The 18,194-nt window shown below is 40.4% G+C and overlaps 1 protein-coding gene across 8 annotated transcripts in view; it reads right to left on the bottom strand.

Moving 5' to 3' along the window:
• DGKD (diacylglycerol kinase delta) overlaps positions 1-18,194 on the bottom strand; it is a 72,300-nt gene that overhangs the window by 7,116 nt on the left and 46,990 nt on the right. For 6 of the 8 annotated variants that reach the window (XM_077930076.1, XM_077930078.1, XM_028730702.2 and 3 more), the window contains 20 exons: positions 18,008-18,170; positions 16,360-16,468; positions 14,992-15,131; positions 14,232-14,319; positions 13,699-13,793; positions 13,507-13,606; positions 13,092-13,365; positions 11,068-11,229; positions 9,867-9,995; positions 7,970-8,066; positions 6,764-6,874; positions 6,113-6,209; positions 5,039-5,146; positions 4,291-4,404; positions 3,198-3,332; positions 2,452-2,603; positions 2,224-2,335; positions 2,001-2,093; positions 735-854; positions 358-475 (listed from right to left, as the gene is read on the bottom strand). In XM_077930076.1, the coding sequence (XP_077786202.1) occupies positions 358-475; positions 735-854; positions 2,001-2,093; positions 2,224-2,335; positions 2,452-2,603; positions 3,198-3,332; positions 4,291-4,404; positions 5,039-5,146; positions 6,113-6,209; positions 6,764-6,874; positions 7,970-8,066; positions 9,867-9,995; positions 11,068-11,229; positions 13,092-13,365; positions 13,507-13,606; positions 13,699-13,793; positions 14,232-14,319; positions 14,992-15,131; positions 16,360-16,468; positions 18,008-18,170 (2,517 nt within the window). The remainder of the gene's footprint in view (positions 1-357; positions 476-734; positions 855-2,000; positions 2,094-2,223; positions 2,336-2,451; positions 2,604-3,197; positions 3,333-4,290; positions 4,405-5,038; positions 5,147-6,112; positions 6,210-6,763; positions 6,875-7,969; positions 8,067-9,866; positions 9,996-11,067; positions 11,230-13,091; positions 13,366-13,506; positions 13,607-13,698; positions 13,794-14,231; positions 14,320-14,991; positions 15,132-16,359; positions 16,469-18,007; positions 18,171-18,194) is intronic. The other 2 variants (XM_077930077.1, XM_077930079.1) reach the window with 2 other exon arrangements.

Raw genomic sequence — 18,194 nt, 5'->3', positions numbered from 1 at the left:
AGTCCTTTTGCTATCTAAAACTACAAATCCTTGAATCAATTGCCTTTGAAAGTCACTGAAGGTCTCTTTGAAGGATGTTCTCAGTTATTTTTATATATTTTAGTGCTGTACATTTTCTAGGAGAGAACCCAGCAAGTGTGTTATTTTGCTTGGGGAAAATACTGCTATGGGAATAGATACCTGATAAAATAAATGAAAGGGTCAAACACAAAAAGAGTGTGGGAGGAGAAGTAGGGAGTGTTCAGAGAGAGGCAGAAGAGAAGGGTTTTTGCATTTAGTGGGGGCGCAGATGTGCAGGTGCACATATGGCTACATGTGTGAAGAAGGGCGAAGAGGAAATACACAGACTGGCGGTACCCGGCAATCCCAAGCTGCTACGAGTTTCTTTATTCTTGTTGTTCTTCTCCTTCTTAAACTTTGTCACCAGACGAAATTTGCCACTCCGGCTGCGTTTAGAATAATCCAGCATTTGGTTCTGCAGGGCAGGGAGAATAACAATATAGATATTTCATGATAAGGAATGTGTATGAGTAAGGTTTTTTTAGGAGAGAAGTGAAAAATTGCCATCTCAACTAATTAAGTTTAATTCAATTTAGTTACATTAATCTTATTCAGCTCAGGATGCTTTGAACGAGGAAGGCACCAAGCCGATTACTCTCATATTCCTGTGCTATCCCAGTAACAAATCACAATGAAAGGCTCCCAATAGGTCTACCCTCCTCATCTGATGTTACCTCTTCATCACTGGGTTCCATTAGCTGCCACAGCCAAGGAATGTCTGCTAGCTTCCTCATATGAAAGTCCATTTCTGCCAGAGCTGCTAGGAGCTGCTCCTTCTGTGGGGGATCCAACTGCTGCATCAGAAATAAAGCACACAAGCGCACTTAAGAGCTGCACAACTTAATGGAGATCTAACCACTATCAAGACAACCAGAGAGTCCCTAATTAACTGTAATTTCCTATTTTGTCTAAACAAGGGAAAATATGGTTACCAGATTCAAATAGCCAGGATTTTATACCAACTTCAAGATCAGGCTTGTTCAAAAGTTGATAACTATAGTTTCCTGGTTTAAACGAAACAAGGAACTATAGTTTAATTGCATCTTGTGTGAAGGAAGTGCTGAAGGAGCTCTGTGCACAGGCAAAAGCCTTATTCACATCTTAGCCAAGATGTGATTGTCCAAATGTTAACACACGTCCTCGTGCTGTAATTTGGCTTTAAAAAAAAAACCCTTCTACTTTGTCAAGCCCAATTACAATGGAGATGTTATTTTGCTGGGTGGAGGGGTGCTGCAGCAGCTGGGTTTGACTTTCCCTTCCCCAGCTGTCATCCCTTCTTCTGGACAAAAGACACGTCTGCCACAATTAGGCTTGGAAGAAGCTTTCTTTTGTTCCAATAGAAGCCTAATTGTTGCAGGGTGTGTGATCTTCCTGGAGATTGGAGTGGAGGAAAGGTTAACTCTGGACTTCTCAGCTGCACTGTCCAAGAAGATCACTCCTCCACTACACTACATTTTGCAGAATACACACCCATTGAACCTAACTTCTGGCAATGGGAGGAATACATGTGGTTCCAATGTGTGTGTGGTGTGTACACAGTTTCTATGGTTTGCAAATGTGCCCATGGCCCAAAAGGGTTAGAAATGAAACACATTTTTGTTTACTGAATATCCAGGCAAACTATTATTCTAAATAACTGCTGTTATTTTCCTTCTGACAAATGGAATTATATTTCTAGAATATGTTGGTATCTATTCTTCTAAAGAGCTCTAGCATGTGCTGGCTGCATCATGGAAGATAAAACCATGGATCTAATGTTGCTAAATTGCAGAAATAGGAAACAACAATATTTAGGGACTGGATGAGGGAGGTAAAGGCACTGTCAACTGTGTGAGTGCCTAGCTGTGGATTTGAAAAAACAGGGAGAATTATGTTCTCAGCAAGGGCAAAAAAGTAACAGAAATAACTAACAAACACCTTTCCTAATATTTATCCCTTACCAGGGCCATTTTGCCAGCCAGGAGCAGTTCTGTTTCATTATGCAGGGCTTTAATATTATTCGCCATCTCTACAACAAGGTTGCAGTTCAGGCCCTGTGGAAAGACAATAAGCGTAAGGAATGGAAGTCTGAAACTCCAAACCAATATAAAACTAAATAAAATAGTCACAGAGCCGAAGCTATAGGAACAAGTTGGGTTCAGGCAAAGAGAAACCCGCCCATACCTCTGTAGACTTGGATTTGGCATATACTTTGTCCATAGACTTGGAGCTAGCATTGACTGCATGAGCCAGTTCTTGTTCCATGTCCTGGTACGACTGAGCTATTTCCCGAATGCTGTGGGTGGGAAGGGGAGAGGTGAAGAAAGCAATAGCATCAACTTTCTGGACTGTTGTCTCATTCTGGCACCACCACCTCCAAATGAACCCGAGAAGGAAAGAAAATGGCCTCACCTGTGAATCAGAGTGCCTGCTGCTTGGCAAAACTGATTGATCTGGGTGGACTCTTCTTCAGATATAATCTCTGGATGCAGGGAGAAAGAAGCAGGGCGGGGCAGCTCACATTTTTGTTTGTCTTCCCAGGACTTTAGGGTGCTCTCAAATGCCTGGAAAAAAGGAAGGGAGGCTATCACTATTCCATGCCATCTGTGATTATTTAGGAGAAACTGCTATCTTTATATTATACTTTCTGCATGCACAGAAACATTTTCCCCATCTCTGTAAAATCTATCATGATTTTATTTACCAGATTTTTAGACCAACCTTCATCACATGTAGTGATCTCAGGGTAGTTTCTAAAATAACTTATTCCATTCAGCACAAATATATCACATTCAAGAACAATAATATGCAATGCTCAAAACCAATCATTAATAAAATACTACAGGGAAAACCTAAAATATTAGACAGCATCCACTAATTTCCCTTAAAGGCCTGGGAGAACAGATAAGCTTCCATTACCAAGTGAGAACATAGCAAAACTGTTTCCATCTACACTTCCATGAGAAGGGAATCACACAATCAGGGTCCTCTCAGTATCACACAGCAGGCTAAGCCCACTGGCAGGATGACAAGAGCAGCCCTCCCAACCACTGAGTCCAGGACTGACGATATTCCACATCAGCCTTGGAGTGGAGGAGCTCAGATTTCTCTTTTGCTTGGCAGGTTCATCTCTCAATGTATAAGAAGGTTCCTCTTACCCTATCTCTGGTTAGTGTCTGTGCCCTGTTTTTATGAACAATCCAAATATATCCTGGAGGTTGGATCCAGGCCTCTCCATCAACTTGCACAGGAACTCCTTCGTCTCCCAAGATTGCTATCTTCACTGTCCGACACTATGAGAAATCCTTGTGTTAAACGTATCCTAAATCACACAGCATGTCAAGTTTTGTTTACAGCAGCCCAAGTATCTCCCTATGTCCCACAGTAACTAACAGTTTCCCCAGCTTGTTTCCTCTGGTGCTGCTAGATGAGAATTTGAATTTGTAAGTTCTACCCAGCTCAGTGCAATATAGAGAAACCAGTCTATGCTGAATGCTGTTGATCACTGCCTTTATTAGCCTTGAACCTTATATCAACCACTGAATGCAGAGTTATAGGCTATAGGCTTTATAAAACAGGCAATAACTCTTTGGTTCTCTCAAAGAAAAACAGGTAATGTGGAAAATCTCCTGTGGACCGCAAGCTGAATAGTAAGCAGCACAGACTGGCTAGATGCACCAGCAGGGTAACCCGAAAGGAAACCCAAGGAAGAAGGCTCAGAGCCAGGAGATTGGTGGTGGGACAACAATGAGTGGTCAGAGGGAGAAGAAGGGGCAAACTAGGAGGAGGAGGTGTCAGAAGCTGAAAAGGCAACAGGGTTTAGTGAGCAGGAAGAGGCTTGGGCAGAGATCAGTCCAGAATCAGAGGCAGGAGAGGAGGGAGGCCAGGAGACAGAGATGAGGCAGGCTGCTGAAGAATCCAGGGAGTTTCTCTCTCCTGCTGCGACCAGCTCCCCTCCCCTCTGGTCTCCCAGAACACGTAGAGGAATGAAGAGAGCAGAGCAATGAGATAATAGATGAAGGAGCCTGAGATTTCTTTGGAAAGACCCAGGGGAGGAAGAGTCTTAAGGAGCAGTGGAAAGACTGGGACCTTCAGTCCTTACAACTCCCTCCTTGGGGCAAGACCTACTGGGAAGAGTTGCTGTGATCACCAAGCCTGCACTCTTTTGGTTTCTTTGAATAAAGAGCTAACTTCACTGACACTGGGTGTTTTATTGCTGACCTATGCCTGACTCCAGCTCCTGACAGATACCTGGGCAATTCGGTGATGCTGTAGGTTAATCACACGTGAGACAGCCATTTGCATACTACCAAACACTGCTACCACTTCCAGGATCTTGTCATCGAAAGAAGGAGCTGTAAATGTCTAAGAGAAACAAAGAAAGAGAAACTTATCCAGCTTGACCTTCAGTTATAATGGCCTCCTTTGCTTCTCACTAATGTCAGGGCAAAATACAGCTATATATCCTCCTGGCATCCCTCTCTTCCCACACCCCAACCTAGTTGCTGCTAGTATAGTAATACATCAAGTAGTGTTGCTGCCTAGTGGAGAATAATAATTATGGAGTAGATAATCAGTAGACACTGGCAATCAACCAAACAAACGTATCAGCATTAAATACCAGGAGACCTTTGGCTGGATTGGTGAATATATTCCCCTCAATCTGACCCATCTTGTGGAGGCAAGTGAGAGTGTGCCTCTACATCCCAGGATCATCTGCCCCAACTCTGATGACATCTGTGGATGTTACATTTGAATATGGTTTACACACACTGAATTACTGTATATTCATATAGGGCAAAATCGTGCAACCAATTCCTCAGGAGAAAAACAACATTTGTGCAATCTTAGCCCATCACCATAGATAACATTACAATGTGGCGCTCATATTAAAACAAACCCTCTAGCTATGAGTGTTTCATCTGAAGGTTTTTGGTACAAAGAAGAATAAATGGAAGGTGAATGACACCTTCATTTGCAAAAAAATTAAAGTACTCACATCATCTTCCTTTGTGCCCCCCCAGAAGTTGGTGCCTCCTGCATAGCTGGGAATGTTGAGTACGGCAATTCCCTGAAGACTGGGCAAAGGAATTGGACGTCCATCACACTGCATGATATAAATAAAATGGTTTATAGTATGTAAGATTCCACAGGTTTCAAGGATCAGTAGGTTACTAGCCTTTAAAAGTGCTTAAGAAATTAGCAATTAATCAGAGTTTATCTCAGGGTGAGAAACCTCTTTCAGACACAGGACCTCGTTTTCTCTTGGCCAGCCTTCCAAACCTCCCCCAATGCATAGGGATATACACACACAAAGTGCACATGCCCACACATACCACCCCCTGCCCCCCAGCAATTAGACTTGAAAAAAGCATGTATTTATTTAGAGCATTTGGAAGCTTCTTAAAGCTTAATAGCAAGGGGGAATATTGTTAGAAATTGCATCTGGGGGTGGTTATTCCCTCCATTCCCAGCTGTATTATTCAAGAAGAACCTTCCACCTGCAACAATTAGACTTAAAAACCCCTTTTTGATTGCAGTTAACAGAAGACTTATTTCAGACCCAACTGCAGTTGGGGTAGGGTGATCTGGGGTTCACAACTGGAAAGGGATAATTAATTCTCCCCTCCTCAGCTGTGACCACCACTGTCAAAACAGCTCCTCCACCATTACAATTAAACTTGAAAGAAACCTTCTATTGTAGCGAATAGAAAGGATTTTTAAAACCTAATTGCAGTATGGGGGTTTGGGTGTGTGGGTACACAGCTGGGAAGAGATCACAAGCAACAGGGAGCCCCAGTTGATGAAGTATCAGGGCAAGTTAAACAAGCAAGCAACAAGAGGCTAAATAACACCCATTCAATTATTTAATTAAAGCAGCTCAGACTAGTAAGAGAACAGTGAAGTTGCTGTGCTAGCAGACAAATCCTGTAATAACTCATAACTCAGGAGCTAAGCTCTAGGGTTAGGAAGCAGGGAAGCATGAATCATACAAGTTAGGCTAATGGTGCATGATAGCAAACAAATAATTTCATGTTTGCATAAACCAAGGAGGTTAAGGGCTACTCATTACCTCTAGCAAAACTTTTTGTTCTAAGTTTTTGTAAGTTCTGTGTAGCAGCTCCTTTGTTCCAAGAACTCCGTACCACATCATGTTCTTCGTACGACTTCTGAAAATGGAAAGCAAAGAATCAAGTGGTGCAATGGACCACAAATTGCACTGTAATTTATACTATGATGTTCAGATGAAACCTCGCTGCCTGAAAGAAAACAAAAGCCAGACACTGAAATACTTTATCCACTACCCTACAGCAAGAAGTATTAAAGGAGCAAAAAATGTGGTAAATTATAATTGGTTTCTCTGGAAATAAATAACTTTGATTTTTTTTGTTGGACCTAGCAACACAAATCATCAAAGCGCTCAGCCTATGGTTTGCAGTTCTTTAGAAGTAAAAGTGGCCTTATAAGCACATCTGCCAAAGCAGTTGTGAAATAAAAGAAGTGCTGCATCCAATTCCTATCAAAGCCTGCTTGTTACGAAGAAGATGAAGAAACAAATTACCCAGTATGCTGACATTTCTTTTTAGTTAAATGCTACCACTGAATAGTGCATTGACACAGTCAAGTAGCTTGATGAAATGTGAAGGAGATTTATAACTGTAGTTGACACAACAGGATACAGGTTTTTAAAATGTATAAAACAGCTCCACAAATGATTGATTACCTGCACTTTTCTGGATGCTCGTCACGCTTGTTGTTGAAGTCCAAAGAGATCTTTGCATCCAGTCCGATTCCAAAATAGTTATTCATCACACATTTCTCTACGTAACAATCACTATAATGAGCAAGAGAGACACCTTTGATTTAAAGTGGGATATTTCAGCATTCTCCATATGCCCCTGTGCCCAATATGGCCACTGTATATGAATGAGCTGTCCACCTGTGCACTAGGAATAAAACCTGTCAGAGAGGGCCTCTGGATTATGTCTCCTATTTCAATAACAAATGACTCAAGAACAATGAGAAGCAAAATAAAATTCCTTTCCATTTCCTTCTTGGGTACAAAAATAACTGGATAGCTCAGTTGGTTAGAGTGTGGTGCTGATAATACCAAGGTTGCAGATTTGATCCCCATATGGGACAGCTGCATATTCCTACATTGCAGGTGGGGAACTAGATGATCCTCAGGATCTATGATTCTAGGAAAAGTTTTAGAAACCTCTCCGCCAGAAGAACATAGCCAGCTTTCTCATCCCAATTAGCAGTTTCGGTCACTTAAAAAACACTGAAACATATTACAGGCAACTCCTCATATACATGCGCTCTATTTTGTGTCCTCTATTTGTGAAGAAGGTGTCCTCTTTGGGCTCTGGGGAGGGTCTCCGCATAAGCCAGAGGGGCAACAGGGCTTCCTCAACTGACATGCAGGGATGTGGCAACTGTTGCTGTGCTATCCCTCACGTCAGCTGTTAGGCAGTGAGGCTGAGCAGCTCCACAAAGCCCTGCTGTCCCTCCAGCTTGTGAGGAGACCCACCTTGGAGACCGAAGAGGCTCTGGGATGGGTCTCCTCATGAGCCACTAGGACTCTCCAGGGTGCCCCCTATTATAGGCAGTTTTGTGTATGCTCGTGGGGGACTGGAACAGAACCCACACATAATGTTTAATATGAGACCAGCCATCATGATGGAGGGAGACTTTACTAGAATTCAGATAAGCATGTTAGTAAGTGAAGTCATCTCTTTTAAAAAACAGGGCTGCTTTCAGCGTTACCACTTTCTGCAAAATCAAAATACTAGCCAAGCTTCATAGAGACCATCTTGCCTTGTCTACATTGTAAGAAAAATGTTCCACTTGCTGTTGAAATGATTTATTCCTCAGTAATACAGTGGCAAAGGGAATCAATTCCCTTCACTCTTATTTGAATACTCACAGATTTTCTGGCTCAGAGTTAAATGGGTCTGCATTGATCAACAATCGGCTGATGACAGAACCTCCAGGTAGAGAACCAGATGCCCCAGCACGGATATCTGTCAACAGAATACAAAACTTACAGGAAGCTGCAAGGAGTTTATGAAGCACACAGGACACAGCATATTTTCAATTGGCAAAACAGGATCTATTTTACCTCCAAAATCAACAGGATGTCACTTCTGGAGCATGAAACATTATCTCACACTTTCACTGTTGCTGAACAATGAGGAAAAAACAGGAATTTAGACCTATGAGTAACTCCAGCCTTAGTCCTTAAATCCTACACAGAAGCAGATTCAAGCAAAGAAGTTTTCTAATTCCTATGAACAATTTATGTGTGCCTGAGAAAAAACAGAACTTTCTCTACCATATATTTTGATCTAATGATATCAACCTAGATGTGATATTAAATACGTATGTTGTTTACATTTAACATGCATATTTTTAGAAAATTTAGATTGGGGCAGCAGCTGATGGGGAAGGGGGAGTTTAACCCTTTCTTCTCCAACTGTCCCAACAAAAATAATTTTCAAGCTGCAATGGGGGGAAAATCCTCCGCTGGTCCCAATAGTAGATTTCCTTCCAATACATATAGCAACTTCAAATGAAAGATTTTCTTCAAGACCACAGAAGGGATGAAAGGGTTAACCCCCAAATGACCCAAAATCCTTGTATGCTGCAACCCACATTTATCAGCCACCTTCCCTCTTCAGTAGCTATCCACATTTTTAAATGCACATTAAATGCAAACACAAATTTAAACTTACGTCTAGTTTGGTTAGAAAGCTAGGAAAAATATGCTCAAAATTTTGTTCTGAAGTGGGACCCACTCAGCTTCCCAACTCCTATAAGGAAAATCCTCAGAATTTATATGGAAGTGCATGAATGTGGTCCCAAAACAGAGATGTAAGTAAAATGGGCCACTATAAAGCAGAGCTTGTAACTATTGCTTCAATCCTGCAGTTATTGACATGTGCCTCTAAATACTGAATAATAGACCTCATTGTTTGTATAGCATAGCTCTTGTTCAAAACCAGTTGGTTTACTTTTTTTTCTATGAACAACAATTAGCTTTCCTGGTGATGATCAGTTCATCTTAGGAGTAAGATTTTGAAAATTTGTAAGTTTTAAGCAGTATACCCTAATTTCATACTTGTTCTCACAGATGGGTTTTAGCTTTACCATACATGCCCCTTTTCCAGTGGTAGATAAAAGGAGACAATACAGAAAAGGAGACAATACAGAAAAGCTAACAAAGAAGACAGGTATAAAAGGAGCAGGGGTTAAGTTTGAGAGAAAAGGAAAAAATGGAAAGGAACTTATTTATGTGCCCCCTCCGCAAGAGGTCCGGAAGGTAGAAACACAAGAACAGGCCTTTTCTGCAGTGGCTCCCCATTTGTGGAATGCTCTCCCCAGGGAGGCTCACCTGGTGCCTTCATTACATATCTTTAGGCACCAGGTGAAAACATTCCCAGGCCTCTATGGTCTTTTAAACAAAAGGGGGGATAACTGTTTGTTTGTTATCACATTATGTATTTTTGTGTTTTTATACTGTAAACTGCCCTGTGATCCTTGGACGAAGGGCGGTATATACATTTAATACATAATTAATATATAAATAAAATAATAATAAAGAGAGAGAGGTGCTGTACTGGGCAAGGCAGGGAACAAACTGGGAGCAGAGTCAGCTAACCTAGTCTAGGACCCAAATGTTGGCTATGTGTTCCCTGCCTTTCTGGGGTGGTAGAAGGAGCTAATTTATCAGTAATGGATTACAGAAAAACCATGTTATGTCCTCAGCGGCAGAAGAGGTCATCTCTGGTTTAGCTAGATGGGAAGAGTGTTGTTGCACTCACTGGGGTAGATGATCTTTGCATTCAGCATTGGCAGATTATCCCGATTTCCTGCCTGGGGAGGAAGAGAGGCAGAGCTTCCCACTGATAAAGTTCCTTTACTTATTAATCTTTCACAAGGAGACTTGATAACTACAAAATACAACAAAAATCACAGGTACCATTAGAATGCTATGAAACGATGAACAGAGAAAACTTAGGTGTAGTGGGCCATACTGTTTGTTAGTTACAAATTGTTCTATGAAAACCAACATTTTCAGCTAGGTACTCTTAATCTGGGCAGATTCATTATAGGTTTTTATATTGTAGCCAAAGAACAAGCCTTAGGTGGAATAAAGATGTTCTGAAGTGGTCCCAGTTCAAAATATAAAAGAAACTTAAACTAACAAATACTATGCAGTTCTCTCTGCCATGATTTCCTGTGCCCTTCTGTTATTTTCGAACATATTCTAGCCAACACTGAAAGTGTTCCAAGAAAGACCCATCATGATGTTGAAGCCAATATTAAAATACTGTATATTCAATCTAAGAGATCGTTGTCATAATTAAAATATCTGAAAGTCCAAGGAGATCTGTAAGTATATGGAATTGAGGATAAGCTTCTATTAAAAACTAAATAATGGGTTCTTTTGCAAACTATATTAAGTTATGCTTTTAATGAAACAAAGGGACATATGAAAGAACTATTAATTACTTAAGTTTGTTATATATATTTAGAATTCCACAGACTTTGTGAAATTTTGATGCTTTTGAAAATAAGCTTTTTCTAACTTCTGTAGCTTCCTTTGCCCTACTGACCAATGCATTTTAAAATTATTTATGGTTATTCAGAATAAAGTGAGTCAATAGTATTTCAGGGAGAAACACAGCTGAGCTGATTAACAGCTGCTACTAAACTATGTACTGCAAATCCTGGATCCTAATAGCTTAGCTCCTAGCCCTATACCTAAGGTCATAATAACAACTACAAGGTGGTTCAGGAACTCTAGGCTGAGATGATCTATTGCTAAAACAGCATAAAAACTGAGAATTTAAAGCTGTATGTCATCCTTTGCTTATCTCACTATCCAACTGATAAGGGATGGTGTAACACTTGGAGCAAGATCTCAGACCCAGGGCCATGGAAATATTACAAATTCCAAGGCGACGCCAGAAAGACACACATAAAGATGCTGCCTTCAACAAAGGTTAACTAGGTTTTTACCTTTCCGATGGCTCCTCCCTTTTGGAAATCCATAGTTGCCAGTGTGCGAAGACTGTAAGGAGATTTTATTTTCATTCCTTAAGTCCTTTCCCTCTTCAGCGGTAGAGAGACCCAAGAGGAAGCTCTCCTGTTCTTGGGTTTGAGCGTTCTGTTCATCTACAGCTAAACAGTAAAACAGTAACAGAGTCAGACAGACTTGCTTGGTACTTATATCACACTGTGCTGAGGTAGGGAACTGGGTAAGTGGAAGACAGCAACACTATTACATTTTCATCCTAGAACCTTCATCAAATGGCTTTCCCAGATTCTGTAAACATCAAAACACACAGGCCACTGCTCATCTCATTTTTGCAACACCTGATGTAACAAACAACAAAAAGAACCAAAAGAACTTTAGACTGTTCGGAACACACCATGTTTCAGTAAAGCACTTGGGTTACAATCTACTAACTGACAGGGACAACACTGGAGAATTGCTGACAGTCTAGGCACACCATAAAATGCTAAGTGGAGCTGTCAAGGTATATTTGTAGAGAGCGGTTATAAACATAGCTTCTTTACGAAAGACCCATGAACAAGTATTAAAATTCTTCCTATTCACATATCTTTTCTCAACATAGATAACCAATCTGGATATAAAATTTACACAGCAAAGCATCTGTAACCCATGTTCTGATGAAAGTGCATCATGATCCACTCAACTTCAATGTCACAATGTAACTTCAGTATTGTTTATAAATAACAGAAGTCAAATGACTACTGTAACTACAGTGGAACCTCGGTTGTTGAACACAATCCGTTCCATAAGACCATTCGACTTCCAAAACATTTAACAACTGAGGCACAATTGCTGGTCAGCAATTTCCTTTTAAAAAATGGAGAAATGTGTCTCTGAAGCCGTTCAACTTCCGAGGTCTGTTCAAAAACGGAAGCATTCACTTCCGGGTTGTCAGTGTTCGGCTTCCGAATTGTTCAGCTTCTGAAGCGTTTGACAAGTGAGGTTCCACTGTACCAATATAAAAGATTACTTTAGAGTAATTCAGCTGACTTGTACATTTCACACTGTAGTTCCTGCCCACAAACTACATCTATGTTCAAGAATGAAGATAAGGAAGACTTGCAGGACGAGATAGGAGCCTTTCTAATCAAAATTAAAATGGTTCTGCTAATATGGAAAAAGGCGCAATGGTTGCACTTCCAAGGATATATTTCTCATGTGACCAAAGCCATTTGCAGAAGACCTGCCTTTATTTGCAAGAAGCATTTGGTAACCAAACAAATGATACTAAAAATGAAAAACAAATAAAGGACACTAAAGGAACAAAAGGATTTATTCTGCTTATTTACCCTCTGTGTGATGACAGAAAAAGTCATATGAACCTGGTCCTAAGCCAAGCTTAGAAATACAGTTCCTTAGTTTTCAAATATTTATTGTTAAGGTCAATGACCATCACAAAACAAAAGGGAACAAAATCGGAAGCACATAAAACACATACTCCAAATATGTAGAATAGAGTAAAATAAAATAGACCCCCCAAAAAACCACAGAGCATGGTTTTAGCTACAGAAAGCCAGCATACAAATAAAATTATGCATGTATGTATGCACAACTGAAAGAAAGGAAAAACCATAAGCACTGATTCACATGTTACAATAAACTATTGGTTTGTTACTCCCAATTTGAACAGAGTGAAATGGGAGTCATTCAGTTGCATGCACTACTATGCTGCTTGTTTATGACTTAGCATGACAGGTGAACATGGTCAGTCAGCTAACATGTTTGAAAAGGTGATCTGATAAATGTTTTTCTTATTTCTGAAAAGCTTTTGACATCAGAAAAAATGGTAGCTTCATGGTGAAAACCCTACATAGTCTACAGAATTCATTTCTGACTTTTAAAAGAATTATACAGCCTATTTAAAAATGCAGTAGTTGAATCCCAATTCTTGTATGTCTTGATAATACAGCAGCATATTTCCTTTCATATAGCACTTGAGGCGCACTCAGGATTTTCTAGTCCTTACCTTTTTCTGCATGCTCTATAATCTGACGAATAGCTTTTTTCAGACTGTTGGCTCTCAACATCAATTGCTCACGTGGACGAAATATCTGAGGACGGGCAGTGCAAGAGGAGCCTACTGAACGCTCACTAGAAGAATCACAAGCGCTGCCTGAACCGTCGCCATCTTCTGTCTCTTCTGCTATAGTAGGAGGCGGGTTTGGCAAAGATGACAAAGCTTGAGATTCTTCATTCAGTGTTTTCAGAAGGGAGTCAAGCTTCTCTTTCAAAACAGAGCACTGCAAGTAGAAAGCATAAAGTTTTATAGAAATTGTATAAAGTGTGTGTGTGTGTGTGTGTGTGTGTGTGTGTGTGTGTGTGTGTGTGTGTTGGAGAGAGAGGGAGGGAGAGAAATTTGAATTTCCTTTCCCCCCAAATACCTTTCTGGCCATGACTTCTGACTCCTCAGAGCTTTCTGGTGCTTTCTCGTAGGCTTTCCCTACTCGAGCCACAAAATCCTTCACAGTCTCACAGAGCACCCTAAGTGAAATAGAACAGATATGCAATAATTATTTCCCCAACACGCATAATATAGCAGACTTCTTTGTACCACCTATCTCTGGAGTACTTACTTGGCTGATGAAATGACCACTGAGTGTTGGTCGGATGTCAAGATTTTGGATAAATGAGCAGCCACAGAATCTTCATAGAAGAGAATCTGCTGCACCTTGTCATAGTCAGAAATGGATAATTGTTATCACCTCATCTGGACTTGCACATCACAGGGTCAACATGGAGCAGTACATGCTGTATTCTTGGCTCCCCATAAAGGTGTAGCCATGATTTCAGTTTACTCTACAGTGAGCACTCACAAAACATACAAAAAAGTCAAGCAACTTGGTATTCACTTCACTGTGGCATCAGACAAGGTAAATGATTGCAGTAAAACTTAACATTAGTTTGAGCTATGAAAACAATTTAAAATATTTTTTAATCTGGAGAATGCTTTAGTTTTTAGTCTCTCTGAGTCCTTTCTACATATCTGAGTATAGAAGCCATGCCTCCCCTTAGAGCTATTTCCCATGTATCTATCTCATAGGTGTTTTGCTCTGCTACCATCTAACTTTTTTTAGTTCATTTTCATGGTCCCCCCAATGTATACAACTACCTCAGAATCTTCACTGAAATCTTCAGTGACTGTAGAAGCAGATGCTTGTCGAGGAAGTTTTGTTTCATACACCATAATGCTCCACCTATTGAAAAAGAGACACCACAGCATTTAATACAAATTAAATACCCTTAAAAGGGCACACGTTGTTTATGAAGAAGCAACAGGAAGTGGATGCTTAAGGCAGATGATTCTAGAAGGAACACACTTTCGCTTCTTACATCTCTGTATTAAAAATGAACAGAGGAAATTGATCCTTTTGACTTTTTTTTTTGTTCAGGTGCAACATGTGCAATGAGGCAGGGCCAGCAGGATGCCTTCACACAGAGACAAATCTCATCTCTTCAAACTCACAAAAATACTCTTAAACTATTGGGAAGGAAGGAGAGCAACGTTCCTGAAAAGCAACTCCTCCTAAAATTAGGGAATCCTGGGATACATAGGAGGAACTATTCAGCATAGTTATTACTATATTGACTGATACAGAAAACAGCTGCTGTTAAAAGAATGCCATACAAAAATCTTTCAGAGATGCCTTCCTCGTTTCCACTGCTTTAGCACACAGCTTGTTAAACACCCACAACCCATTAAACAGACTCAGGGCAGAGTAAAACAGACCCACTGACAAAAACTTCAGACTTTGGGCCATATCTAGCACTAAAGCTCCAGAAGTGCAAGGGACTTCCATGTGCACATTTGGTGATTCTGACTATCACTGTCTTAGGGAACAGGAGCAGAATCATAGAACAGCACCTACCTGTCAAGCATTTTGGTACTGGCCCTTTCCAGCTTTTCCAGTATCTGAGGAAGTTGAGTGTCATCATCACAAGCAGATCCCCAGCCTAGCACACGGGCAAGATCATTGCCTGTGCCCAAGGGCAACACTCCCAACTGGCACTACATAGGAAGGGGAGAATAAAAATAAGACTAGCCCAAAGGGATTCACTGCCCACACCAACTCTGACCACTGAATGTTTTCTAGTTGATTTCTTACAGTAAAGACGATGTGAGAAAATTACACAGTAAAGAGTCCAGTTAAAAAGAAACTACCGGTATGTCGTTAATATTTCACCCATATTGTTTCACCATTTTCAAATTATTTTGTTGTTTTATTTTTTGCAGATTGGAGTCGCCACACCCCAAATCCTTATTTAAGAATTCCTACCCATTAAATATATATATATATTTCCCCAGCTTTCCATTACAAGGAATGGTGGCTTATTCCTATTCAAAGCAATTATTTAAAATCTACTTTTTCTTCAAATCTTGCCTTTCAGCATCTACAGGCCTTTTTTAAAAAATATGGAGACCCACTGTGTATGTTGCTGGAGTTTACAACAATAACAACAACAAGGATGCAATGTAGGGCTGGCAACAGTCAAAAATAGCTGATAAGAAATCTGTTTCTAAAAAGTCAAAGTGTGAGAAACAGAGTTCAGTTACAGCAATGACACTGAACAATAGTTGAAGGCTTTGTTAAAGATCAGTATTTCAGTTAACCACAAAGTGGTGCTATTGCCATTTTGAAACAAGAATTATTTGTTATCATAAAGGCAATACTTCCATTCCAAGCAAATAGCTATTTCAAGAACTAGGCATGATTTATATGATCAAGTATCAGCCCAACGATAACTTCAAAACTGCCTGCACAGAGGCTACTCTACATGGTTTGTGCCATGAAACTGTGAATTGGAATGAAGGGTTGGAAGACTGCAGCGGCATAGTGAAAGCTGAAAGTTATGCATGGTGAACATCTACACATGAATGAGTTGCTATGCGGAACAGTTGCTATGCTGGACTTAAACAGGGCCTTGTGAACCAGCCCTAAGCAAACAAATACATAAAAGACTATACCCTTTAAGACTTCCTGAGACCGGAAAGATATTTGGCTGGGGGAAGATATTGTGATAAACACTAGGTGGGGGCAACACCCACTGCTGCTCTCTTGCAGATGAACCTTACTCACATTCAGTAAACACCGAGTTGGGAATCCCATGTTTGTCATGCAAACTTTCAGTCTTAGATATTTTGTTATTCTAGGCAAAATTGTATTTCATAAGTTCCTCCTTGCTCTCTTTTGTCATTTAGCCAATACACATGTAGAATGGCAACTTAGAGAAATTACCTGTTTATGGAGACTAAGGCTGTCAATTTCAGAGAGAACCCATCCAACGCTTCCATCCCCACCACATACCAGAATTCGGAAGGTGTCGAATTTCTGGAATAAACGTAAACTGCACAGGAAAAAAAGGTATATCTGCTGTAATGTATTATTAAAACATGAGAGAGTTTAACAACTAAAATCTATTCGACAGGAGTAATAAAGACTTTTGTTGGATTTCAAATTAATCAGAATCTGTATTTGCAGGGGCAAAGTAACAGCAGTGTACCAGTTAGCCATCTATGCAACACAAAGACATAAGTTTGGGTACTAGAGTATTTGGGTTTTTAAAGCAGATGCTATCTTCCCAGAACAAAGAACCACAGAGAGTGGTTTGCAATTCAACAAATAAATGAAAGGTTCTATGGAGCTTTGTAAGGGGTACCGTATGCCTGAAGTAAATGTAACAGAATGAACACATATATTTTGAGACCCTAGCTAAGTGGTTGAGCATGTGTTTACATCAAGAAGTCTCTAGGCTCACTCATCTGGCATCACCAGTTAAAGCAGCAAATAGCTGGTAATGTGAAGGACCTATGCCCCAAATCCTAAAGAGTCACTGCCAGTCAGAGTAGGCAATAGTGGATTAGATGGACAAATAGTCTGACCTAATAAGGCAGCTGTCTAAACTTTAAATGTGTTCTTATTCAAAGACACAGAGAAGCATAAATTACAGTAAGTCTGCAACTTGTGTGCATTTAACTTGTGCACATTTAGCTGTATGCACATGGCAAAAAAAAAAAAAAAAAGATTTAAAAGGGGGTGGGGTTCCAAGAAAAATGACTTTGGCAATCCCACCCACCATTGAATCCAGTGGGTTCTGACATTATGCATTTTGGCTTTAGGCAAGAGCCCCAGAATGTAACTCCAACTTAAGTTGCAGACCTATCGTACAACACTCAGGCATCAAGACTTTCAATATAATTTTCATGCAAGGAACAAAACAATCCTAAGTGGAGAAGACATCCCCGGATATAGTAGCTTCCAAATCTACTTATAAAATGAAATGAAATCCTCATATATCACAAGCTTACTGAGAACAGCAGCCTAACTTTTGTTGAAAGCAGCAACAAAAGCATGGATACATGAATGTTAATCAATGTGGATATACAACAGATACTACACCCCAGATTTTGAGAATATTGGCACCAATCACAGATGGATACATTAGAGGTTATATTCTATACCTACATTATAGAGAGCACCCACCCTGTGAGCATTAGGATTCTCTCTGATCCCTCCTCCTCAAGTAATACAGTCAAACCTCAGTTCTTGAATGGCACCGTTTTCAAACATTTCGGCTCTCGAACGCCGAAAACCCGGAAGAAAATGCTCCGGTTTCGAATGTTTTTCGGAAACCAAACATCCAACGTGACTTCCACTTGAGTGCAAGCAGCTCTTGCAACCAATTGGAAGCCGTGCCTCGGTTGTCAAATGTTTTGGAAGTCAAACAGTTTTCCGGAACGGATTACGTTCGACAACCGAGGTTTCACTGTATACACATTCTTTTTCTCCAATGTTGCCACATTATATAAGCTTATGCTCTGTCCCTCATGCCTGGGGCCACTCTAAGTATTTGCAGGCATCTGTACATCAAGAGAGCGTCTCTTACCCGAGGTGAGGTCCTCCATTCATAAGATCAAAGACCTGTGCAGGATTCAGAAGTTGTTTGAACCTTCGTAGGAACTTTACTCCCTGGTTGTCTCCACTTTTTGAGTTAACAAAGACCAGCAAAGGGCTTGTGCAAGAAGGGGGACAAGTGGCTTTCCAGAACCCTGAGAGGGAAAAGCAAAAATTAA

This window comes from Podarcis muralis, chromosome 6, assembly GCF_964188315.1.
Source record: "Podarcis muralis chromosome 6, rPodMur119.hap1.1, whole genome shotgun sequence".
NCBI classification, from domain to species: domain Eukaryota; kingdom Metazoa; phylum Chordata; class Lepidosauria; order Squamata; family Lacertidae; genus Podarcis; species Podarcis muralis.
The sequence above is the reverse complement of the archived record's forward strand: the minus strand, read 5'-3'. Positions and strand labels throughout refer to the sequence as shown.